The 27,179-nt window shown below is 38.7% G+C and overlaps 1 protein-coding gene across 5 annotated transcripts in view; it reads left to right on the plus strand.

The window, feature by feature from the left end:
* The first annotated feature begins 463 nt into the window (after positions 1–463).
* plxdc1 (plexin domain containing 1) overlaps positions 464–27,179 on the plus strand; it is a 551,383-nt gene continuing 524,667 nt past the window's right edge. For all 5 annotated transcript variants that reach the window (XM_082152791.1, XM_082152793.1, XM_082152794.1 and 2 more), the window contains exon 1: positions 464–606. In XM_082152791.1, coding sequence (XP_082008917.1) covers positions 531–606 — 76 coding nt within the window. In that variant the 5' untranslated portion in view covers positions 464–530. The remainder of the gene's footprint in view (positions 607–27,179) is intronic.

Below are 27,179 nucleotides of genomic sequence, written 5' to 3' on the forward strand. Positions count from 1 at the left end.
TACTGTAGTGTTTATTGAATGCTTTTTAGTATTTATACACTCTCAGAAAAAAAGGTACAAAAGCTGTCACTGTGTACCTTTGAGGTACATATATGTACCTTTGAGGGACTAATATGTACTCTTTAGGTACAAAAGTGTACCTTTTGAAAAGGTACCGCCACAGTAACAGCTTTTGTACCTTTTTTTCTGAGAGTGTATATTGCCTGATGTGTGTATGATCTGAAAGCTTTGTTTAACTTGGAGAACAGGTGAAATGGTTTGTAATTATTATTTTTTTGCCAGAAGAGTCAGTGGTTTTGTGAATGTAGTTTGAAGATTTGGCTTTGTATTTAATGTCACCGAAAGAGGGAAAAAGCCAGAAGGGAAGGAAGAACAGAGGGAGGGGAAAAAAGAAAAGGATGGGGATACGTCCAGGGAAAAGGAGAGTATGTAAAACCCAGCTCAGAGAAAGGAGGGAGGTGACAGGAGGAGAGAGAGGAGGAGTGAGAGCATAGGAGAGTGGAGAGCGAGAGAAGAATTGTGAGGTGGACATGGGTCTGTGTATCGTGCTGTTGATCTGTTTCTTGCTGGCAGAGCTGCCCAAAGTGTGGACTCAGGAGCAGAGAGGTAAGACATTATTGAACACTTACAGAGATATACTGGATTAACATGTAAGACATGCTCATTTTCATTGATGTAAACATCATGACCCTGAAACATAAACGTATTTAAAAAGTTTGAAAAAAAAAATGTAATTCCATACTATTAAATGACAAGTCCTATATATGTTATAGATAACAATAGGCAAATATTTGAACTGATCTTGTTTGTTTATCTATACTTAACCCTGTTGTTCTGTTGAGATTGACTGTTATGTTTTGGATCCCAGAGATAGGTATAAACATAATAGCTGAACATTCTAAATTAATCTCTTATTTGCACATGAAATTTGTTTAAAAAAAAAAACAGACCTAATAAAATTCCAGTAGATAAATTGATAGATAAATAAACCCTGGGTTGTATCATAAATTAGGCATGTATTTTAAATACATACATACATGAATACATGATTGTTATCCAGTACAGTAATGTTGCTTCTGTTTAAGGTTACTTTGACTCAAAACCAAAAGCAACCACACACATACATTTTTTTTTTTTAAACATGCACTATTTATTCATGCATTAATTTACATTTATTCACAGATTTGCACAATCTTGTTTCAATGTCAATATAATCTAACTGGAGTTATTGGAGAATTGTTTGGATCTCAAATTTAGAATTAAAGGATATTTTGTTTAAACAGGCAATCTTGTAGCTAGCGCTAGCAACATGAAGGTCATGAGATTCCCAGGGAATGTGTGAACTGAAAATAAAAGCTTTAATGCAACAGAAGTTGCATTAAGTAATTGTAAATGTATTAATAGTAAATGTATTTCAATGCCACTAGAATCAACAAATTGAACTAAAAAACAAGATTCTGGACCATGTTTTCCATTAGTTAATAAATCATACTGTCCCACCATTGGTTGAGGGTTAATTATGTTTGTCTTTCAAGCTTACCTCTTTGTCTGTTGAACAGTAGTGTGTGTTTTTCTGTGCACGTAGACTTAAGTGTAGTGGTTCTTAGTTCCGGTCCAGGTGCCCCACCACTGTTAAAATAAGATAGGCATAGAAAATGTGCAGATAGGAGGGGCACCATGATCAGAATTAAGAACCATTGCCTTGGTGCATGTGCACATGCTTGATCAGATGCTGCGTGCAGGCTGAAGGTCAGTTTTCTGCTTTATTGTATACATCTCAATGTTTTTCTCTCTAAGAAGCAGAGAATATGAACCCATGCATTGAATGCTGGGGTTTGTGTCTGAGGGCTGGCTCTACTACTGGAGAATATATTTAACAGATGTCTATCAGAGAACGGGGAAAGAGCAGCACAATGTTTCTGGGTCATGCGACATGGGGTTTTATCAACAGTGCGCCCACTAAATCCTATAAGGTTGGGAGTTTTCATTTAGGCATCCACAGAAAAAGATCAAAGTCATGTAACCCATATGCATATGTGCACTGTACACAAAGAATAATCCTACATATCAGCTTGGCCTGTTTTATACGTTACCCTTATATTCTTTCTCTCTCTCCCTTTTGACGGCACACACCCAATGTGTATTTCTGTCCTCCTTGGAGATACTGTATTTTTAGCAGGCCTGGTTCTTCTTTCTGCCAGGCAGCGCTGCTCTACTTTCACTGGCCTCTCGGCCCCTCCCACACTTCTCTTCTCTCTGGTCCCTCTGATAGTATATGTACATGATATACTAAGCGTGAGATCCAGTGAAATTTGTAACAGACAGCTAATGAACAGATGAGGATATGTCCTGGTTTACAGAAGAGCAACAGTGAGCTAGCTTATGAAATTATGTGAGAGTAAAAGAATGCAAAAGGAGTTTGGGACTCAGAAAGAAAGAAAAAAAGAAAGAAAGAACAGAAACCGTGTTTACGCTTTTAGTGGAAAATCATAATGCCCAATAACGTATAGTCTCTGAATTTTAATGGCTTAACGGGGTCATATGATGTGATTTCTTGTTTTCCTTTTTCTTTAGTGTGTTATGTAGCTGTTTGTGCCTGTATAAGATCTGCAGAGTTACAAAGCCTCAAACCCAAAGATATATTCTTTGTAAAAGTTAAGGCTCAGCCTTACTAAAACGCTTAATTCAAACATGCCCCCTCAAATCTACGTCAGTATGTGGGGGCAGAGGTTCACAACACCGCCCAAATGTGTATGCAAAGAAAGAAGACGTAACTTTTATTCTCGCTGTTGCCGCTGGCGCCACCGTGTCGTGGAGACGCTGTGTTTTTCATTGCAAAAGTCAAACTACTTTGTTTGGCCTTCCAAAAGAAGATACAATTAGAAAACCGTGGTTAATCTTTATTTACAACACTGATCCAGAACAGTACCAAAATATTCGACTATGTGCTGTGCACTTTTCGGAGGACTGTTTACAGAACCTGGGCGAGTACAAGGCCAGCTGTGCACAAAGGCTGATTCTAAAAAAGTGGGGCAATTCCATCTTTGCAAGTACAGGCTGGCGCTTCTGACTCACAGACACAGCCTGTAAGTATGTTTTCATATTTTAAGAATTTGCTACTGACTATTCAAACACGAGTTTTGAGCAGTATAGAGTAGCGCTGGTTTGCCGTTTCTACGATCACAAACGCAGACATGGTTTTGTGTTTACATAGTGTTCTCACCCCCAGTAGCACGATGCGTAAAAAGACAGGAAGTCATTATAATCAGTAATTATGTCCCCAATGAAATAAATCCTTACCAATCTGATACATTCTGGTCCAGTCACGCTGGCATAGTTGATCGATCAGCTTGTCATCTGCATTTTCCGGAACAGATTTGCACTCAAATTGATAATGTACCTGTCATTATTGCTTTGGGAGCTGACGTTCCAAATATGGTAAGGGGCATTTCCGGGCTATTCACAATGCACTGGATCACTGACCAATTAGAGCACATGCACTTTTCAGAATGATGAGCTTTGTAAAAATCAAAGTGTTTCAGAAAGGCAGGGCATAGTGGAGCAATAATAATGTACAGTATGTCTACAGTTAACCTAAAACCACGTAAACACATTGCATTTAACCAAATACACAAAATAATGTTCTGTCATGACAACTCTCAGAGTGATTGGCATGGTAATGGGTATGACAATGTTGTATGCTTGGTCTTGGCGGAATAGATTCTGCTACGCTGCTGCTGCTTTTATTGCTGTTGCTGCGGCAGAACAAGTACGGGACTTGCTACTGCCAATACATACATGCCTCGCTGCTGTGAGCAAGTAAGACATGCTGCTGCTTTATAATATAGCGCAGTGGTTCTAGTGGTACGCAGGCTCCGTCTAGTGGTACGCAGAGGAATCACTGAATTTCGCACGTAAGATCAAACCGGTGTGATCTTTTACAGTCTATTATTATTTTGTGCTCAGTCTTGGCTGGTCCCTGGAGCGTACAATACGATTACACCGGCAAAGAGGCTTCTATACTCTTTGACACCGGTGTAGAACGGCCAGTGCATCACGCGATCAACTGCTAAATTCAAATCGTGCTTTCGCAGTTGGCTGGCGCTGAGCCAGAGACGGACGCGCGCCACTCAGGCGCTGTCAAATATCACAATTATTCAGTGTTTTTAACCACATAATGTTTATTTTAGGTTTCAGACATTTAAATTCACCCAAGTACTAAAAAAAAAACAATACATTTAGAATTTGTAAAATACACACTGATGTCTATGGAAGCGGAAATAATTATAATTTCCATTATAATTAGACGACACATTTTATTCATATCAGATTTGATTCATTACACATTGTGTTAGTAACTTTAAAGTTAACTCTATTCTTCTCCCAGTTCACCGGCCACTACTTTCATGTATTTCGGGAGAAGTGGATGAATTCACGTGCTGTAACAATCCAACAGATCCGATTCTCTGAACAGTGGCACAAACATGACGGCGCTCAACTAACGTGATCGTTATAAAGGTGTTTAAACAACATAACACTTCCACTTGCATATATTTGACACTCGGAATATCAAATATTTCATGCGATAGCTAACAAATTTGTGAATATTTTGAATAAAAAAATTAAATAAAAGCAGCTCATTAGTCAGTCACATCAGTCAGCGATATTGTGGCTGCGGTGTGTAACGTGACAAGCAATGACGCATCACCATGGAAACAATTATAGTGATCAGTTCTAAATAATGATCGCCTTGAAAAACTTAGGGGTCAGCCAGAATATTTTAAATGTACGTTTTAAAAGGTTAAATATCAATACACAGCCTGTGTTTTTTTTAATTAAGTACAGTATTTTTTTTTACTTCATATTTTAAGTACAGTAGGCTTCAGTTTTTATTTCACTTTTAGGTGCAATACATTTTAATTGAATCATTATTTAAGTTTTTTATTTACCTGTATGTAAGCAGCACAGTGCAGTTTTAATGTTCAAACTGTGTTTTTACAATGTTTAATGTGGCTGACAATAATAAATATTCTTATTAGAAATTAAGCTGCCTCATTTTTGAGCTGTACGCATAACCATAGCTGAATAGTTAGGCCTACTACGCTACTGTATTCATATTGGTCATTATGGTGGTACTTGGAGAGCCAAATATTTTCTGAGGTGGTACTTGGTGTAAAAAGTTTGAGAACCACTGATATAGCGTACATGAATTACCCCTCAACAGAGCAGGTGACATGATATTTGACAATACAATACAAGCGAAGTGTACTGTACATCAGAAAATCCCCCACCCCCAGCAGATCTACCGCCAAAACATATGTACTGCTGCTGCTCCAAAGAGCCATAGGAAAGTGTGTATGCTATCTATGTGTGCCTGACCCTTTAGTTGAGTATGAGAAATGGGGCATATGCTTGGTCGTGGTGGACTAGATCTGCATATGCAAGATCCCCCAAGCAGATCTAGCCAGTAGACATGTGGGCTGCCATGAGGTGCATATAATGCGCGTGAAGCATCTCGTAGTGTACCCCTAAGTGTACTCCTACTTTTTTTGTATTTTTTTTTTCAAGGGATGTCCCTATTGACTTACCAGTGTGGTGTTCTACATATGTGCCTACATACCAGTGTATATGCGTGCCACTAAATTAAGTAGTTTGGGCCCCAAGGCTTGGCTTTAGTGGCCTATTAGACTATGTGTGCCTGGCTGGGCCTGCTTTGCCAAATGGCTTAAACTCTATTGGCCTGTGACTGTGCCTGGGCTACCACGCCGAATGGCTTAACTCAAGTGGCTTATGACTATGTGTGCCTGAGCTGAAAGCTCAGACATATTCAACTAGAATGCGCATTATGTGTGGCTTTAACAAATGGTAACACGTTGCAGGCTAATAGAGATGAGAAAAAAAACCCCTCCACGACCTGAGCAAATATAATGATCATCAACTGCAATGAGTCTCCTACAAATAGTAGTATAGAGAGTTTGACAATGACGCTTCAATTTCAACGCTTCAATCAAACGATGCTAAATCATTTAGCATCGTTTGATTGAAGCATTGAAATTGAAGAGTCATTGTCAAACCCTCTATACTACTATTTGTAAATGTGGAGTCAATTGGACAACGGATGAATAATGGAGTATGACTAACATGTACAGTATTTAGCTGACCGAGCCAGAACACGCACGAGTAAATGAAAACATCAACCTTGAAAAGTGTTGTTGGAAGTTGGTAAATAAAGTAATAAACCCCAGTTAAATGCTATGTTTTCTCATGAACATTTTCTCATGTTCACTATGCTTACTCGCAGTAACCTTATGTAAAAGGCTTGCTGCTGCTGTATTTGAACACATATGTCTGCTGATGTATGCTAGTATTTTACTCCTGCGTTGAATGCAAGATTGTAAAACACCTTTCTTAAACAAATATGGCATGTTTGATGTTTCGTAGATTAAAGGTGAACTAAGTATCTTTTTTTACCTTAACTGAACAGCTTCGGAGTCATTGGAATGGTTATATTACTTATTTCGGGTTGAATGGTGGTCGTTTCGCACCCCCCTGGTGCCCGTGAGCGGAAAATACGCACTTGCAACTTTGAGCCGGCGGGCCGCCGGCCGCTGCGTCAGGAAGTCTCGCGTGATATCAGGTCTCGCGATGTAAACAATTGCTTTACGGCCAAAAGAAATCTGCTAAAATGCTGTCATTATTGCGCTCCCTCACGCTGTCCGAACCCGAATGAAGAAGACGTTTTAAAGAACGTCCCATCTGCTTTGATGTCGTTGATCTATAGCCTCTGGTGTCTGAGAATCAACAACGAGTTTTTACGACAGTGTTGTCAAATATCTATTCCGAAGCTGTGGGGGAGCTCTAGAGAGAAACCTGCGAGCAAAAAGCGAGAATACAGCGAAGAAGTCCCGAAGTTACTGAGTGCTGCTTTAAGCAAAGGTTAATTTAAACGTGAATGCCCATCCCGGTTATGGACTCAGAGTTCCCAAAATGTAGTGATGGTGCTTAATGCAGTTGCTGTATAGCAGTCACCACCAAGAGAATAGAAATGTATCGCGAACATTAGATTTACAAGTCATTATTTTACAATATTCGGAAAATAACTCAATATTTGAGCTCATATTCTATTATATCTACTTATATCTCATATTCTATATCATTACTACTTGGCATTTCATATCTGTCCCATGCAATGGTTATGTCAACATCACAATTTGGAGTGAATCACGTCACTTCCTGAACTTCGCAGACTGCAACCGACTGTCTGTCCTCACCACAGCATGAACACTTATTCAATGAATGACATATAGCCACTAGAGCATGCCACTACATCAATGAGCTGTGCAACTGCAATGAGTCTCCTATTTATACTCCCGTTGTTAAGAAAATACTTCTGTGTTCTAAGGAGTGAGTGATTCTGACTGATAATAAACACCTCTGATAGCCACCACTCATGTTCGACAACATGTCTGTGATCGGAATGCCCACCACTGCAAAACGCGCTGCAACAGAAATCCTGACGCTCTCAAGCGCGCACACACACATACCCCGTAGAGCGTTTGACAAAATGATAGAGGGTGCTTCTCAATATCCCTCATCGTCTCCTCGCTCCTCCGTCCTCCATCCTATGACCCGGAAACCGATCGAGCTCAGCCATCTTTAAGGACATTTCAATTCTCTAATTGCACCGCAAGGAGTCGAAGATCGAGGAGTGAGGAAGCTTCCTCAGGAGTCATGAGCGAAGATAAACAGGTGTATCCTATGCGGAAGTGTTTTATCGACTAAACGTGACGCACGTATAAATTCTCCTCCCCTTCACATCGGTCACAATCATTTTAATTTATAGTTTACCTTTGCAGTTTATATAAACCACACATCTCACATATTTCAACAGGGTATCTTGCTTTATTATTATTATTATTTATTATGAATTTCTTAAATAAACAAACTTCAACAACATAAGGGCAGATCCTTTGAGCGCTGCTGATGACGCAGTGAAGTGACGCTCGAGTGATCAAGTATTCGAATGTATAAAAAAAGCTTTCATTCGATTCCTCCATCCTCCTTTTCTTTCCTTGCGTCCTTCCCTCGCATCCTACAGGGGGAGGAGCTGAGACGCGAGGAAAGGAAGCGAGGAAAGGAAACGAGGATGCAGGGAGGATGTTTTCTCTTCATGGGTTACGCTTCATTTCATTTGGTAATATTAAGCAGTTTTGATTTGCACGCTGTTTAATGTTTGATGATCACGTTATTTTACATTTGAGTGAGCAATCTCCTATCACTTGTTTCAGCTTCTTCTTCTCCTGTGTTTTGATCTGGAGATTCTGTACTAGAAGATGTCATATAGCGTCCCCTACCGTATAACAGTGAAAACATGGATAGCTGGAAAATTCAGTCAATGGCGGGGAAAGAGTAAAGTAGAATTAAAGTAAATTCCTATGTACACTACCAGTAGACAAGCCTAAACAAAAATTCAGATACACAGAATTAGAAACATATCTGTTTTATATCAATATTTTCAAACAATGTAAGTTTCATAAGACTGTATATGAAAAACAATGAAAAAAAAAAGTATATTTAATAGGCTACTCAAAAGAGTTAACACAACTTCAAGCCAAGTATACTTTGAATACTTAATTATACTTTTAAGTATATTTCAATCAAAAGATTGAGTACAAGTACAGGCCAAATATACTTGGACTTTTCTCTCAGTATAAGTCAAGTACACTTAAGTGTAATTTAAGTATATTTCTGAGAAGTATAAAATGTAGTCTGAAAGTATGCTTTCTTATTTTTAGTTGAAAAGAAGTATATTAATAGAACACTTGAATAAACTTTAAATTATTATTATCGCTGTGTACAAGATCAGGTTCAGTTCCATGCTCATTTTATTTACTCTATAAGCTATTCCACCCGAAAGCTTGTTACTATATAAACATGAACATGTTAGTTTATAAGACACCGTGTAATATTATGTTTTTAAAAACGTATTTAATAAGCTACTCAATCAAAATAGTAAACAAGTACAAGCCAAGAATGCTTAGAATACTTAATTATACTTTTAAGTATATCTCGATCAACAAGAATAGGCCAAATATACTTAGACTTTTCTGTCAGTATAAGTCAAGTATACTTCAGTGCAATTTGAAGTATATTTCTGAGAACTACTTAAAAAGTAGTCTGAAAGTATACTTTCTTATTTTTAGTTTAAAATAAGTATACTAATAGCACACTTGAATAAACTTATTTTTCGTAAGGGACTGTTCGTTTTTTATTTAAGGGGTCACCGGAGGAGTTTTGAGATCTGTTGTCAAAAAAGACATGACCCTCCCTTCGCCAGCAATACATTTTTCTATGACCCTCCAAACTAATTGTGAAAAAAGGCATGACCCTCCCCGATAATTTATTGATTACTTCTGTACTGGTTTGCGCTTGGCAAAGATGTTCAGATAACCATTGTTTGTTTGTTTTTAAACCATAAACTCTTGCTTTCTCATCTTACTAGGGCTGTACCGATAGACCAAACCTACGATTTGGTTCGTATCATGATTTTTGATTTTAGATTTGAAAAAAATCATGTTTTCGGTGCTGATGCGGTGTGACTCGTTGAACATGTGGGTGGCGCTGCCAACAAAGCATCTGCAAGCTGTCACAAAGAACCGGCAAAAGTAATGATTATTAATATGTCAAATATAGCAAGGAGACATTTTAATTGTTTATTAATAAACAAGTGTTTTCTGTGTCGACTGCAAAGATGAAGTTGACGATGCGTCGATCTTCTCAGAACGAGCCAGAGAGAAATGCATATTTCATAAGCAGAAAGCAGTCTGTTTTCCTTCGTTTTGAATAGTTCTGTTTAAAATTAGACATTTCAAGCTTTCTATATATTTCTCAGGTCTGTGAGGCAAGTAGCCTACCTTACGCTGAGTTTCGGTTCATTTATGAGACAAGAGTCCAGTTCACTCGCCCGCGCCTCCGTGTCATGATTATCTATTTTCTACTATATTTACTTATTATTTATTAAATCCAGATGAAACATTGATTAAAATTAAGATAAAATTAATAAAAAAACGAAATTCACTTTAAAGAAAGGCTTTGTGCTTTCTGTTTGAGGTCTCTGTGAAATTTCGCTTTCAGAGCAGTCATGTCCGTAATGGAGAACTGACACTCGTAACATTGTTTTTTTATTTTTTTATTTTTTATTTTTTTTTACATAAATGCGAACACGAAAAATAAAATAAAAATAATATTTTATGTTCTGTGGAGGCCGATCTTTATTCATCCGGTGGGTATATATCTTTTGGTTTGCACAATGTAATTTATAGAATTACTAAAAAATATTTTGCCACCTAAAAGTTAAAGATTTTTTTGTCACGTCACATGTGTAGGCTATTTCCCTCATATTAAATATAAAACGCATGTGTAGACTGATATTTTTCTAATGTCTTGACTCCTTTCAGACGTTTCAAAATATAGGTATTAAATGCATTTTCTGAGAATTTATATTTCAAGTTTTGACTGCAAATGTCACGTCCATAACACTGGAATCGCCCAATTTTAACGAATTTATCCTCAACTAGTTTTTGTGGTGTAGCCTAGGTCTACGTATTTTATTATGTTAACTTAAATAATACTAATAGTAATTTAAAGATGTGGTAGCCCTACATCTTACACATCGTGGAAACAAAATAAGAATGGAAACTAAAATATGGTAGTATCGCGCTACAGCGCACATTCTATCAGCAGCAGTTCTGGCGCCTCAGTCCCAATACTGTAAAACTCGACGTACGTTCACATCACATGTTAATGCAGCGCTGGAGTTACACTCACAGGACACTGTGCACTTATTCGCAATCACAAAAGTTCATTATTTGCTCGTGCTTTAAAGATTTGCCGGGTAAACATTTATTTGGCATTCTGTTCTGACATGATGCACTTTTTCTAAGCGCAAACTGAAGTGCGCGCGCACTGTCAAACAGCCCAAACTGGATTTTTGTTGGGTCAGACCCATCTGATATCGAAGGGGGTCTGATAACGCGAGATCAACATGGAGCTAAATGGAAACAAATAGCACCAAACAAGCCACTTTGAAATGTTGCTGTTTTCATGAATATAAAAGTTGGGTGACCCTCCCCCTAGACTAAAAAAAGTTGGATGACCCTCCCCTCAACAAAGAATAAAAAGACATGACCCTCCCCTATTTTCCTCCGGTGGCCCCTTCCATAAATACCGAACGGTCCCTGTACTTAACTGCAACGTCGGTCCTACTGCTGTTGATATTCGCCAACATTGCAATCTGATTGTTATACATGTTGCTGCTGTAACAATACTAGGATTTACTGTAGCTCTGTTTGGCTGCATTTACACTTGGTATTAACATGCAACCTGTATCCGGATGTTGTCCACAGACACATTGAAAAGACAAGTGTAAACGCGCTTCTGATTGGAATGTTATCCAATCAGCGTGTCCAGGTTCGGAGGTAGTCGAGGACGCATTGTGATCGGATCTCAGTTTAATGTAAACGCAATCCAGACATCCTGTCTGCATTCACAGGTGGATGTCACACAAAACCCTGCCCACTGTCATTAATATATATATATATATATATATATATATATATAACCTTTATTTAAACAGGAAAAGTCCCATTGAGACACAGTCTCTTTTACAAGGGAGTCCTGTATAGCACGTTCAATCATAGGTTGCAAGACAATAAATTACAATATAAAATACAAAGCAGATTTACACAAAATATACAAAATATTTGCATGTGAAGATGCAATGAGGTTATAATATATAAACAAATGAAATAAGGGCTAGAAGTCAATATCCACCCACCATTAATTAAAACAATGGCACATGTCCGTCCGCATATCAGATATTCTTTTTTTTAAAGCAGCTAAGGAAATTAGCGCACCAATCTTAAGTCTAGACTGGAGTTCATTCCAGGACGAAGGACCATAGTAAGACAGACCCCTCTTTCCTGCTTCTGTCCTCATTCTTGGTAACTTAAAAAGTACATCACTAGATCTTAATTGATATGTACTTTGAGTACGAACAAATTTTAAACAAATATAAGACGGCAAGATACCTAAAATCGCTTTATAAATAAAAATGTACCAATGTCGCATCCTGCGCGATTTAAGTGACGGCCAATTTACCATATTGTATAAGATGCAGTGATGCGTCTGATAGCCAGCATTTGTAATGAACCTGAGAGCCGCATGATAAAGAGGGTCTAGTATTGACAGAGTAGATGGACAAGCAAATTGATAGATGATATCCCCATAATCTATCTGAGACAGGAATAGTCCTGCAACCAGTCTTTTTCTTATAGTCCTAAAAAAGCAAGATTTTAATCTATATAAGAATGCCAGAGTGAATTTAAGTTTCATAGCGAGAGCTTCAATGTGTTTTTTAAAGGTAAAACCTTTATCAAGCCAGATACCCAAATACTTGTAAGTATCAACAAGTTCAAAAATATACATCGCAAATATATTTAAATGTTAGAGTGTCCAGGTTCGGAGGTAGTCGAGGACGCATTGTGATCGGATCTCAGTGTAATGTAAACGCAATCCAGCCATCGTGTCTGCATTCACAGGTGGATGTCACACAAAACCCTGCCCACTGTCATTAATATATACATCGCAAATATATTTAAATGTTTGCCTTCGCATCTGAAAGTTGCAGAACCATTCATTATCTGTAAAGAACACACATTTTCTCCACCACAGCTGGAAACGTTCATGGACCCATTCGTTTCTCTGTACCGTTTCCATTACGGCATCTATCCACATTATTAGTACTTGTAGCCTCTTCATCCTCCTCATTTTGCGAGATTTGTAAAATGTCCCCCGACTGAAAACTGTTTTTAAAAGAAAACCTTTTACATATACACACACATATACAGTATATATAAATATAGCTGCAAGCAGCGATGAAGGGCCAAAGCCGGCGGCACCGCCACCCCGGTGCCTTTAGGTAACTAAAGGCACCGGGGTTGCGGTGCTACCGGCTTGGGCCCGTAATCGCTGCTTGCAGCTATATTTTTGCATAATTTTTTTCAGTTTGTGCAATATATTTTTACATGTGTTTTTAAATTTTTGATTGACGCTTATTATTTTTTGATCCGTGGCTGCAATACTTTAGATGGGATATTGATCCCATAGATCGCAGACGCTTAACACTCAATCATCTTCATTAAAAATAAAGAAACTAAATTATCTTACAAGTGCTGTTGCTGCGCTCTCTCCTATTGCAGTCTTTGATTTTGAAATTAGCTTGATGATCAATAAAATGCAGCTCATATCTTTTGCTTTCGGTAACGTGAACTCCGAACTTCGGTGACGTGAATATTGCGCGGAATTTAAGATCGGATTTATATCCATTTTGCGAAAACACATTTATGTGACCAGGTGTAAATGGAATCATTTTGATAAATCAGATAGCTATTTGATCAGTAAAAACGCATTTTTCATGTGACCAGGTTTAAATAGGCCCTTAAATATCACTGCTTTATGTCATGTCAAAATCAAGCTTGAAATGGCCTGAAAACATGATGATTGTTTGTTTTTTTTATGAGCAATGAGCTTGAAAAAATGAAAAATACTGTTGTGTCTGTTACAGACAGTGTTTACCAAGCATGATTGATGACAGAAAAAAAAGGATGCTGCGTTAATTGCGTAAAAAATTTCATTAAATGTGACCCACTCTGGCGAAATGAGTCGGAAGTCGCAACGTTCCATTTTAAGATATGGGCCGATTATGTGGAAAAACAATGAAATAATATATTTTTTGTTTGTTTGTTTTTTTGTGTGCAAAATTTCAAAGAACAGACATTCAAAAATAATCTCCTAAAGTTTCGTAGTCCAGATAATTGAGTAAAGGTATTTAAATGACTATTAAAGTTTACAAAGTTTTACTAAATTCGCTGGAAATGAATATTGCTTTTCTCAACTCCTCTCGTCACCTCTGAGCATTTCCCGGGTATAGAGCTGGTAAGTCCCGCCCATCCGTAAAACCCCAAGTGGACCTCTAGGTTGAAAAATCGTCAATGCAAGTGAATGTGAGAAAATAATTATTTTCTGGTCCCGTTTGAATTGTGCCATGAATGTGAACATATGTTATCTGTGAATTTTTTATATAATTTTTCGTGTTACGAGTTTGACAGTATATTGTATGATTCTTTGGCAAGCAGTTGTGGAAAAGACATAACGAGAAAGACTACATGTCGCCTATGTGACGTCACCCCATAACACATTTTCCCTCCACGTGTCAAATCACGGAGCTAATGCTGCGATAATCTATGGAGACAGATCGAGATGCCTGTGTGTTTTGTACCCAAATGTCACCATTCAAACCAAATGGGCTGTTCTTTCTTCAGATTCCCGTCTGATGTAAAAACTAGGTTGTATTCCACAAAGTGCTCTCACATAAAGTCTAACCGTATCAAACTTCTACCCGCTAAATTGTAGCATTCTTCACACGAAAAATTATATAAAAAATTCACAGACAACATATGTTCACATTCATGGCAAAATTCAAACGGGACCAGAAAATAATTATTTTCTCACATTCACTTGCATTGACGATTTTTCAACCTAGAGGTCCAGTGGGGTTAGCGGAAGGGGCGGGACTTAGGCTCTCTATTTGGAGAGCAGAGACGTTTCAGGGGATAGAGCTGGTAAGTCCCACCCCTCCGCTTCCTGCTCATGGGACCTTATGTCGGAAAAAATATGAATGGTAGTCAATGGCGAGAGACAACTTATCTTTTTATTCCGTCTGAACTGTGCCCTGAATTACACATATGATGTTTGTCAATTTAAAAGATAATTATGAAAGTCAAGAAAGTCGCAGTTTGTCATAACACAGAAGAGTAACATTTAGTTTTATGTGAAAATCGCGCAATGAACTACATCTCTCGTCTCGCTCTATGTACGTCACCAACTACTGGTGTGCAGTCTGGTACAAAACACTCAGGCATGACGGCGTAACGTTACGATTATAAGGTAAGATTATAGAAAAAAATGACAGACGATACCTTCAGTAAAGTTAGCTTCATTCATTGAGAGAAAGGGTATGACGTAACATGTGCGCCTTTTGGGTTTGCAGTCTTTGTAATTACGTATTTTCACAGTCTTATACCTCAACAGTTTTACATCAAACTGCGACTTTCTTGACTTTAAAATGTATCTTTTAAATTGACAAACATCATATGTGTAATTCAGGGCACAATTCAAACGAGATCAAAATATGTGTTGTCTCTCGCCATTGACTACCATACAATATTTTTCCGAGTTAAGGTCCCATGGTGGTCAACCGGAAGGGGAGGGACTTAGGCTCTCTATATGGTGTTACACGTTGTATAGAACCAATCAAAAAGCTTAGAAATGTACACAAACGCTGATCATTTGTTAATGGGAAGCCATTGCACGCGATTGGTCCAGCCATCCTCCTGTCAGACTCGCAGCGCTCTGTGTAAACAAGCTAGCAGATCTCCTCAGAAAGATTAAATATTATTAATTTGAGAAATGTCGCTGTCAAAAGAGAGCAAAGTCGCCAAAACCGTTGAACTCACTGGAGGCTTCTAACCTAAGCTCTGCTGCTGGTCATCAAAAGTGGCTAAGGCTAGTCAGTGATTTCTTTGAATCTGGAGACGTGTCGTCCTCTGATGACAGTGACAGCGAAAGTGACAGCCCTGTGGTATTTATTGTGTATGGATGTGAGTGAGTGCAATTATTCTGTGAGTGTATTTATCTGCAAGGAGAATCCATTACAATGTGTTTGATTTATTTTAACCCAATATTTAACTGTTGGTATCTGTTACGATGAGGCAAGGACGAAGCAGAGAGAGAATCCATACGCAAAACTAATTTAATGAAACAAACAGGAACTCCAGGGCAAACAAAGGAACACAGAACTCAGGACAGGAACACGGAAACAGCTACAACGAACGACAAACAACAACAGAAGCACAGACGTTTATATACACAGGCAAACAAGCTAAACAAGATAACAAGGGGGTGTGGTTAATCAGAAACACCTGGGGAGACTAATAAACAAGAAAAACTACAAAGGACTACAAAACATGGCACAGGACAGGAAATAACAAAAGTCCATACAAGACAAGGGATACACAGTACAGGAATCATGACATAGCCCCCCACTTAAGGAGCGGATTCCAGACGCTCCTCAGAAAATAGTTCAGGAGGGTGGTGGAGCGGAGGCGGACCCGGGGGGCGGGATGGAGGGCCAGGCCCGTGGAGCGGAAGAGGGCCTGGAGACTGCAGTAGAACGGGAGGCCAGGGCGGAGCAGGCGACCAGGGCGGAGCAGGCAGTGCAGGCGACCAGGGCCGAGAAGACCCTTCAGGTGGAGACGACCCTTCAAGCGGCCAGGGCGGAGACGAACCTTCAGGCGGAGTCGACCCCCAGGGCGGAGTCGACCCCCAGGGCGGAGACGACCCTTCAGGCGGCCAGGGCGGAGACGACCCTTCAGGCGGCCAGGGCAGAGCTGGCTGAAGAGGTGACCATGGCGGTGTGGTCCAACCTCCATGGTCCAATCGCGGGACCTACTGCCCCCCCCCCCCCCCAATTTTCTTGGGGACAGCTACGGAGTCATAGGCTGGAGCAGGCACCGGCTCAGGAACAGACACCAGCTCAAGAATAGACACCGGCTGAAGAACAAGCACGTCGGCGGCCATCACTGGTGAGGGCTGAGGTTCTGGCATGCCGGTGGCCATCTCAGGTGAGGGCTGAGGTTCTGGGGTGGAGACAGGCTCAGGACTGGGCAGAACCAGCGGCGGAAAAGTCTCTGTGCTGGATGGGACCAGCGGCGAAGGAAGCTCTGGGCTGGACGGGACCAGCGGCGAAGGAAGCTCTGGACTGAAAGGAACCAGCGGCGAAGAGGGCTTTGAGCTGGACAGGACCAGCGGCGAAGAGGGCTTTGAGCTGGACTGGACTAGCGGCGAAGAGGGCTTTGAGCTGGACTGGACCAGCGGCGAAGAGGGCTTTGAGCTGGACTGGACCAGCGGCGAAGAGGGCTTTGAGCTGGACTGGACCAGAGGCGAAGAGGGCTTTGAGCTGGGCAGGACCAGCGGCGAAGAGGGCTTTGAGCTGGGCAGGACCAGCGGCGAAGAGGGCTTTGAGCTGGGCAGGACCATCACAGACTCTGGCTCGGCGGGCATGACGCTCTCAGTCTCAGGCTCGGCTGGACTGGCGTGAAGTGCAGGCTCGGCAGGCGTGACGTGAACAGTCTCTGGATCGGCAGCCGTGACGTGAAGCTCAGTCTCTGGATCGGCAGCCGTGACGTGAAGCTCAGTCTCTGGATCGGCAGCCGTGACGTGAAGCTCAGTCTCTGGATCGGCAGCCGTGACGTGAAGCTCAGTCTCTGGATCGGCAGACGTGACGTGAAGCTCAGTCTCTGGATCGGCAGACGTGACGTGAAGCTCAGTCTCTGGATCGGCAGACGTGACGTGAAGCTCAGTCTCTGGATCGGCAGACGTGACGTGAAGCTCAGTCTCTGGATCGGCAGACGTGACGTGAAGCTCAGTCTCTGGATCGGCAGACGTGACGTGAAGCTCAGTCTCTGGATCGGCAGACGTGACGTGAAGCTCAGTCTCTGGATCGGCAGACGTGACGTGAAGCTCAATCTCTGGATCGGCAGACGTGACGTGAAGCTCAGGTTCAGGCTCAAACTCAGGAACAGACGCGGTATCAGGAATAGAAAAAAGCTTAGGAAGCGTGAAGGCGGACATCTCTGCCATAGATGATCTCTTAGGCGACATGGCGACGGCCATCCTGGGAACCAGAATCAAGCGTTGCCGCCTTCTTGGCTGGAGACACTCAGGCGACATGGCGATGGACATCCTGGGAAGCAGAATCAGGCGTGGCCGCCTACTTGGCTGGAGATTCCCATTTAATGCTGCTGGATTCATTCTTTTTGGTCGGTCGTTCTGTTACGATGAGGCAAGGACGAAGCAGAGAGAGAATCCATACGCAAAACTAATTTAATGAAACAAACAGGAACTCCAGGGCAAACAAAGGAACACAGAACTCAGGACAGGAACACGGAAACAGCTACAACGAACAACAAACAACAACTGAAGCACAGACGTTTATATACACAGGCAAACAAGCTAAACAAGATAACAAGGGGGTGTGGTTAATCAGAAACACCTGGGGAGACTAATAAACAAGAAAAACTACAAAGGACTACAAAACATGGCACAGGACAGGAAATAACAAAAGTCCATACAAGACAAGGGAAACACAGTACAGGAATCAAGACAGTATCTCCGTTATGATTTGATTTGATTTGATTTTTATTTTTCTGGTAAATTTAACAATGAAATAACCCAAAAAAGTAGGCTGAAGCCAAGGCTTATATTTGCCTACCCTATTTAACCACATACCTGAAGAATCAGCATTATAAATTATTTAAAAAAATATATATATATATACATAATTATACAATACTGCACATACATTATTTATTTATTTATTTATTCATTTTTTTACATAATATTAACAGAATTTACATACTAACTGAATAATCATTAACAATTTTCTTTTAAAATTTTTTTTAAAAGCTAAACAGAGAAGTACATAATTTCAAATCATCTTTTAGTGCATTCCATAATTTCACACCCATAACTGATACACATCTAGATTTTACATTAATTCTTTCTTTTCCACATTCAAACATAAACAGACCTCTTAAGTTATATCTACCCTCTCTTATAATTTTTGAATACCAGATGGAAGACTTTTATTAAGTGCTCTATACATTATTTCCAATATTTTTATATATACAATATCTGTAAATTTTAAAGTATTACTCTGAATAAATAATTTGTTAGTTGGTTCGCAATATCCTACTTTATTAATAATTCGAATAGCTCTTTTTTGTAACTTAATTAATACAGCTATATTTGTTTTATTTGCATTTCCCCATATTTCTGAACAATATGACAAATAAGGCATTACTAAAGAGGAATATATAATTCTCAAACCTATTTTATTTATTAGATCTTTTGTTTTATACAATATTCCTACTGATTTTGCTACCTTACTTCTAATGTATTCAATATGTGGTTTCCAACTAAGTTTATTATCTAAGATCACACCTAAAAATTTTGTTTCATAGACTCTTTCAATTTCAACTCCATTTGAGTGTAACTTAGCATTGCTTTGAGTCCTATTACCAGAAAATATCATAAATTTAGTTTTATTTTCATTTAAAGATAACTTATTATAGTCAAACCACTTCTTTAAAGTCGCTGTAAAGGCAATTCTGGAAGATGTGGATTCATTTTGTGATTAAATGAGTGAATAGGTGAGCCACCTTGATGGAGAGCTGAGGATCACCACCAAAACCCGCCTCTGTAGTGATCATTTTGCACGGGATAGTTTTATAAACTTTCGTCGGAGACAACTGGGATTCACTGATAATCCGCTGTTACTGGTGAATGGGGCCGAGCCGACTATCTCCCGCCTCGGTGTTCATACTCCCGTCGCGCCACCAATGAGTGTAAGTTGCCTTGTGTGCTTATGTTATAATTATAGTGATAGCTTATTTTATGTACTTGCCGGCTTTTTTTTATCATTGAAATTTGTCTGGGTGGCTAATAACAAATTTTTCTTTGGTGTGACAAACTCAGAACACATACTTAATTTTGACTTTACAGGGACTTTAACACAATTAATTCTTTTTCTACCAGTTGCAATAATTCATCCATATTTTTTCCAGAGCAAATAATATTTGTGTCATCAGCGAACATTATACATTTCAACATTGTAGATACTGTAAAGATGTAATTTAAATAAATAATAAATAATTTTGGTCCCAAAACTGAACCTTGAGGAAGGCCGCATGTTACTGTTTCTAAATCAGACTGTGTATTATTCATTTGTATACTGAAATCTATTACTTAAATAACTCTTTAACCACTGATGTGTGACCCCTCGCAAACCACATTGTTCACATTTTTCCAACAATAAAGCATGGTCAATAGTGTCAAATGCTTTACACAAATCAATAAACACACCGACTGTATTGAGTTTTTGGTCAACTGCAGCTGCAACATGTTCAACAAGCTCCATCACAGCTAAGGATGTAGAGCAGTTGTTATTAAATCCATATTGGTGCTCACTTAGTACATCATATTTATTTAGAAAGGAGTCCAATCTGTTTATAAACAATGAATTATGAAGTTATGAATTTGTTACACTGTTATTGTCAACTAGCCTACACAAAGATATGATTGCATAGGCTAACATTATTTGTTCTCTGTTTCCTTGTCTCTCTGCCTCTCTCACTTTCTCTCTCTCTCTCAAACACACACACACACACACACACACACACACACACACACACACACACACACACACACACACACACACACACACACACACACACACACACACACACACACACACACACACACACACCACACCCACACCCTCTCTCAAGCAAAACTGTAGCACCTCTGTTCAATCTTTCTGATTTTAGTAAATGTTTGTAAAAGTGCCTTTTAAATTATTTATTCAAATAAAAACTTCAGCCTGGTTTAATAGCATATATTAATGTCTTTGGTCAAATTAAGCTGTACAATAAATAGTTTATCCCTTTAAATGCAATGGATTTTGAAAGATTTCACCAAAAAACGGGCAAAAAACTTTAAAAGCGATTTTCTCAGGTTTTCAATTGGAAAAAGAGGGCAGACGACCATAATTCAAATGTGTATATCTTTACAACCATTCAAGGTATGACTTTGACTAGGATATCATTTGATTTGAAAGCTTATGGTCTCCACTTTCCATTAATACCAAAATCTCAATTTTGAAATTTGGGTCACTGTGACTCATTTTGCTGGATCAGGTCACATATGATCACGCTCTTATTCATGCAAATGCTTTTAAACCATTCAAGCAGGACATGACAAAAAGAGAACGTGCTGCCTGTGAATGTCCTGTGAATGTCCTGTCTATGTGACACACACACGACACACAGAAAGATGCGCGCCAGTATCGTGCGCACAGACAGCGCGCCAGAATTGAGTTCTCTTTCGCGCTTGAATGAAAAGTAACACACACATTCATACCAAAATGTCTCATAAGAGCAGTCTTAAATTAGTTAAATAAAGTCTTAAATGAACGTAAAGAGTCGTGAGAGATTGAGAGTGAGATCCGTGTCATGTTCGGCAGCGGCAGGTCTTAAAGTGACAGCAGCCACTAATTATCTCTGTCATTAATGTTAATCAAAGAGCAAACGTAACAAAGAAAGCTTAATAAATGTTGTTAACCCCTTCAGACCTGAATTATGTTTTAAGTTTCTGAAAAATATAAAAGTACATTTTCCCAGCTCATCATGAGGCTTCTATAAATGAGACCAAAAAAAAAAAAAAAAAAAAAATGTTTGGCTTTAATTGTAATTTTTTTTGTCCATTTCAATGGACGTCAGGTCAAAACAGGTGTACTTCACAAAAATGTACCAACATAAAATTAAATAATAAACATAAAAATGGTTAGTATATACTTAAAGCTTTTTCTCAAGGTCAAAAACTTTTCAACAGTATATCATTTCAACTTTCATTTTGAGGCTTTTGTTTTACAGATAGCACATTGTTTGTAACAAACTAAATATCTTAGAATCAATCAATATGGTCATGTTAGAGTCATTTTCTTTGCGCATCTTTCTTTTTTTAGATCAAAAACTTGAACATTACAACATTTCAACTTTAATTGTAAGGTTTTTGCTTTATAGATCGCACATTTGTTTATTCATAACAAAATAAACCTAGGAATCAATCAACGCATTCACGTTAGAGTAATTTACTGTGTGCATCTTTGAAACAATTTCTCTGTTAACGATTTTCTTGTATTTCTACAGTACATTATGGCAGCACGGTTGCCATGCATGATGCATCAGTGTTAATTTCGTTGACGAATAATTTTCGTCATTATTTTCGTCAACGACATTTTTTCACAGACGAAAACGAGACGATAACTAAATAAAAACTAGTTTTGAATGACAAAAACTATGACGAAAATCTATTGACATTTTCGTCAACGAATAAAAACTAGACGAAAATGTTAGATAGTGACGATTTGGGAAGCGATCCAGTCTGATGTCCTGCATTTGTGGTAGATGCGCACAATTGTACTGTAACGTGATCTACCCAGAGGCACACGAGTTGGCATGCGCTGCATGTCTCATAAAACGTTAAAACATGCAAACGTCTGGGAGAATGAGTAGAGCAGACATGAAGATCTGAACAAGAGTGACGACGCAAAAAAAGAGCTATATTCGGTACGGTTTTCTGTGCGCACACACCCGACCCGAAGCGTGCAGCCATTCATACAGACACCTATACAGCGCGCGAGTACTGAATTGAGCTTTCTTTCGTGTCTGAATGGACAAAATACACACAAATATTATGTCTAAATGTCCGTTTTGGAGAGTATTCACGCAAATGATGTCGGTTATGTCTTAAACAGTTGTGAGTATCTATGTGCATCAGTGCAATTCTGGATCCGCATGTCATTGGACATGATCCGATGTCTTAAAGTGACAGTGGGTAATAAACCTAATGCGGTCTGTGTCCTTAATATTGATCAAGCAACAAAAGAAAAAGAGAAAAGCATTCACTGCTCGTTAATAGCTTTAATAAGGATTAATTATATTTAATTCATACAAATAAATATGTCTGCTTGAAAGAATATGAATGATGTATGCAAGTAGTTATAAAGAATTCATAAATCATTCATTGAAAAAAAGACTGTCTTCTACTTTAGGAAAAGTGGTTTTATTTAATTTTAAGATATTTTTTTAAGTTACAGTAGTTAAATCTGTATCTGTATTGCACGTTCAAACTTTAAAATCATTCATATTAGCAGGTCAATATATGTTTTCTCCGGGGGTATATGGGTTTGGAAATTTTAGAGAAATTCTAAATAAATGCATTTAAATTGAAACCCATTATATTTTAGTCGACTAAATCTACTGTAGATTTAGTCGACTAAAATCTTATTGTATTTCGTCGACTAAAACTAGACTAAAACTAAAACAATTCAGATGACTAAAATATGACTAAAACTAAATGGCATTTTAGTCAAAAGACTAAAACTAAATCAAAATTTGCTGTCAAAATTAACACTGTGATGCATGTATTTCGATTTCCAGTAACTGTACTGTAATTCACTTTACAGTACACAAGATCAGTACTGTAAACTACCAAATAGTACTTTACTGTATTTGTACTGTATTTCGTCATTTGATCTGCTTTTGCTGTAATTAATTATACGGTATTGTACTGTAATATCTATATTGATACATTACTGATAAATATTATTATAATTTTCAAAATAATTACTAATAATTATAATATTATATCATAATAAATATAATATGTAGTTATTAGGAAATATAGGCTATAGTGGGAAAAAATATGGAAATCAATGGCTATACTGTCAACTGTCTAGTTACCGACATTCTTCAAAATATCTTCTTTTGTGTTCAGCCGAATAAAGAAACTCATACAGATTTGGAACAACATAAGGATGAGTAAGTGATGACAAATATAATTTGTGGGTGTACTAAACCTATAAAGGGATAGTTCACCCAAAAATTTAAATTGGCCCATGATTTACTCACCCTCAAGCCATCCTAGGTGTGTATGACATCGTTCTTCTTTCAGACGAATACAATCGGAGTTATATTAAAAAATGTCCTGGCTTCCAAGCTTTATAATGGCAGTGAATGGTTGTTTCTGTTTTGAAAGTCCATAAACGTGCATCCATCCATGATAAAAGTGCTCCATGCGGCTCTTGGGGGTAAATAAAGGCCTTCTGAAGCGAAGCGATGCGTTTGTGTAAGAAAAATAATTCATTTTCAAGTTACGCTTTAGATTTATGTCAAATCTGTATGTTTTGTACAGTTTCGCCGGAAGCTAGTCATTTTACTTTATAAAGTTTTAAATACGGATATTTTTCTTACATCTCCATCTTCCTCATCATCACTCCACATAAAGTCAACATCTGAGATACTTCCATCAGCTATATGTTCAAGCACTTCAAGAACTATATATTCTGCATATGAAAAAGTTAAAAAAATGTATCGGTACTGTGATATAGATTTTTTATATAAGAAATTTCAATCAGCATTACTGGACTTCAATTACTGGAATGTGATTTCAGTAACAGGCTTTTGAACCCACTGTCCATTCTAATGGACAGACACATTTGAAAAAATCCTGATTTAAAATTTGAAATTCTACAATCGTTTTTTAACTTTAATTAATAATTTCAATCTTTCTATTTTACATACAAACTATGAAATACTGACAAACATATAATTTTTTTTAAATAAAACCATAGAAAATGTTGCTTGCTTCTGTGTTTGGAGTGAAGTGCTGACATGCTTCTCTTCAAAGTAGTGTTTTTTTTTATAATTACTACATGCAGAGCTTTACTGCCATTTGATTGGATGACAAGCGTCCAATCTAATGGACTGCAGGCTTTAAACTAGGTGAAATGCTCCAGAAGTAAAAAAAAGGGGGGTTGACATGTGATGTCCATTGTAATGGACGCAGGGTCTGAATGGGTTAATTTTTTCTTTATTTTTTTTAAATAAAAAAAACATGGACAGCTTTCAATAAACTGTAATGTGAATGGCTATAATTAATGTTTATTATTTTTCATTTTTCATTTTTTATCGAGACGTCAGACATAGCTGTATTAGTATCAGTGATACTGGCCTTCATTAAAAAAAATATGCCATTAAACAATAATTAAAAATATACTGTCTTTATGTTGCTTCGAAATTAATCTGGAGATTAATGGTGAAATTATTACATTATAAAATATATTAAAAACGTATAAAACTTAAATGTTTTTAATTGCGATTAATCCGATTTTTTTATTATTAATATCTATTTACGTGTTTTTTAATCGATTGACAGCACTATTATATATGTGTGTATATATATCTATTATATATGTGTGTGTGTATATATATATATATATATTAGGGCTGGGAATCAATAAAAAAAATTAAAATAAAATTAATTGCACAATTTGCTGTAATTAATTGCAATTAATTGCATTTCCCCCAAGCTTGTAATCATCAATATTTAAACTTAGAATCACCTAATTAAATTAAACAACAGGAAAAAAAGGAACAGAAAATAGCCCTATATTGAAATAATATTAAACATCAATATATCAATATATTATTATTTTTCAATAATCAATCAACATAATCAATTAAACAGATTATTATTATTTGTTTTTACTAATTATCCAAATAAAATATAGTCCTACAAAGCTATTATTACCAGAGCATGTGATCAGAGCAGGTCATTTTACCATTGTTGCCCAGCATGACTATACCAGCTCAGTAGGGCTATTGCAAACAGAAGTCTACTACTGAGGCATTTCACGTTATTTGAGCGGACTTTGCTTTTCCAGTGCGTGATCGGTACATGATTCGAGCGTTTGGGCCGTTAACGACAGAGCAGAACATTGAGCAGAGAGCGCAGCGCTCCGACACACACACACACAAACAACGGAGAGCGCGGCGCAAACACGGAGCGGAAAAGACCCGCTCATGAAAGCTGCGTGAGAATGAAATCTGATCGCCGAACACGGAGGGACGGGACGGCATATTTTCGGCCTTTTCAATAGCAGCCGCAACAGGAAATCATTCAAACGAGGCAAAAAAAAAGTGCTGTGTTAAATGCGGTTTTTTTTTTTTTTTTTCGCGTTAAACATCTCAAATTAATCGCAAAGATTAACGCGTTAATTCCCCCAGCCCTAATATATATATATATATATATATATATATATATATATATATATATATATATATATATATTGTTTCAATTGTTACTGTACCAGACTCGGAGAGAGAGGTTAATGTGAACCAGACAGGTCTTTATTGAACAGGTTGTATAGTGACGTAAGACAGGCAGGTAGCAGACATTGGACACAGTACTGTGAAGAAGGCAGATGAACAATAGTCTTATCTGAATGCCAGGATAATGGAGAGGTAGAGGATGGATCAATGAGATGCTGGAGAACATGAGGGAACACAGCAGGAGAACAGGAATCCACTCGAGATCCTAGCAATAGGAGGTAAGGTAAATAGTGTGGGTTTCCCACATTGGAGTCCTTTTCCACATTGGAGACCAGACAATGAAGGAGAGGAATGTGTGTGTATATAGGGAGGGTAATGTAGAGATGAGGAATAATTGTGACTGGTTAGACTCTGGAGACTGTGATCTTTGAATGGGCGTGGTGGTGGAGAACCCCCCCTCCACGGCCTGCTCCTGAGGCGTGGAATTCTGTGAGGAGAATTGAATCCAAGATGTCCTCCCTGGAGACCCATGACCTCTCCTCTGGACCATATCCCTCCCAGTCAACGAGGTATTCCAAGCGGCCACCACGGCGCCGGGAATCAGAATGGCTCTTCTGATGGCGCACTGCCCACTGAAGGTGTTGATGAGCTGCGTCCCAGACCCTCTCGCTCTTCTGGAAACAATGAGTAACAGATGTAACTTCAAAAGGTTTCCTAGACCAGGGGAAGAAAGGCGGTTGGAAGCCAAGTATGCACTGGAAGGGTGTAAGACCAGTAGCTGGGTGATGCAGGGAATTTTGTGCGTACTCAGCCCAGGTGCGGAAGCGGTTCCAGGAGTTCTGGTGGCCATGGCAGAAGGTATGTAGGAAAGGTCATATCTCCTGTATCTTGCGTTCCCTCTGCCCGTTACTCTGGGGATGATAACCAGAGGAGAGACTCACAGTCACACCTAGGAGATTAAAGAAGGTTTTCCAGATGGGAGGTGACGTGGGGTCTTGGACATGACACACTCCAAACAGCCCTGGATGTACCCTCTCAAATCCCTTGCCATATTAGGCCACCAGAAGTGGTCTCGAAGCAGCAAGAGGGTTTGACTGGTCCAAGGATGGCCAGTGCCCAGTGAAGAGTGTGCAGACTGAATCAGAGGGACACACTGAGTGCGTGGAACGTGTGATCTGGTGGACACCCTGGCGGAGTGGGTTCAGAGGCATTGGTGGCTGCAAGCTCCTCGTCCATGGACCACTGGATGGGGCTCACAAATAGATTGGAAGGGAGGATGGATCCTGAATTTTCTGGGGTCTCTTTGGGAGCATGGAGACGGTAGAG

The sequence above is a fragment of the Leuciscus leuciscus genome, assembly GCF_965113295.1.
Source record: "Leuciscus leuciscus genome assembly, chromosome: 21".
Classification (NCBI taxonomy): Eukaryota; Metazoa; Chordata; class Actinopteri; order Cypriniformes; family Leuciscidae; genus Leuciscus; species Leuciscus leuciscus.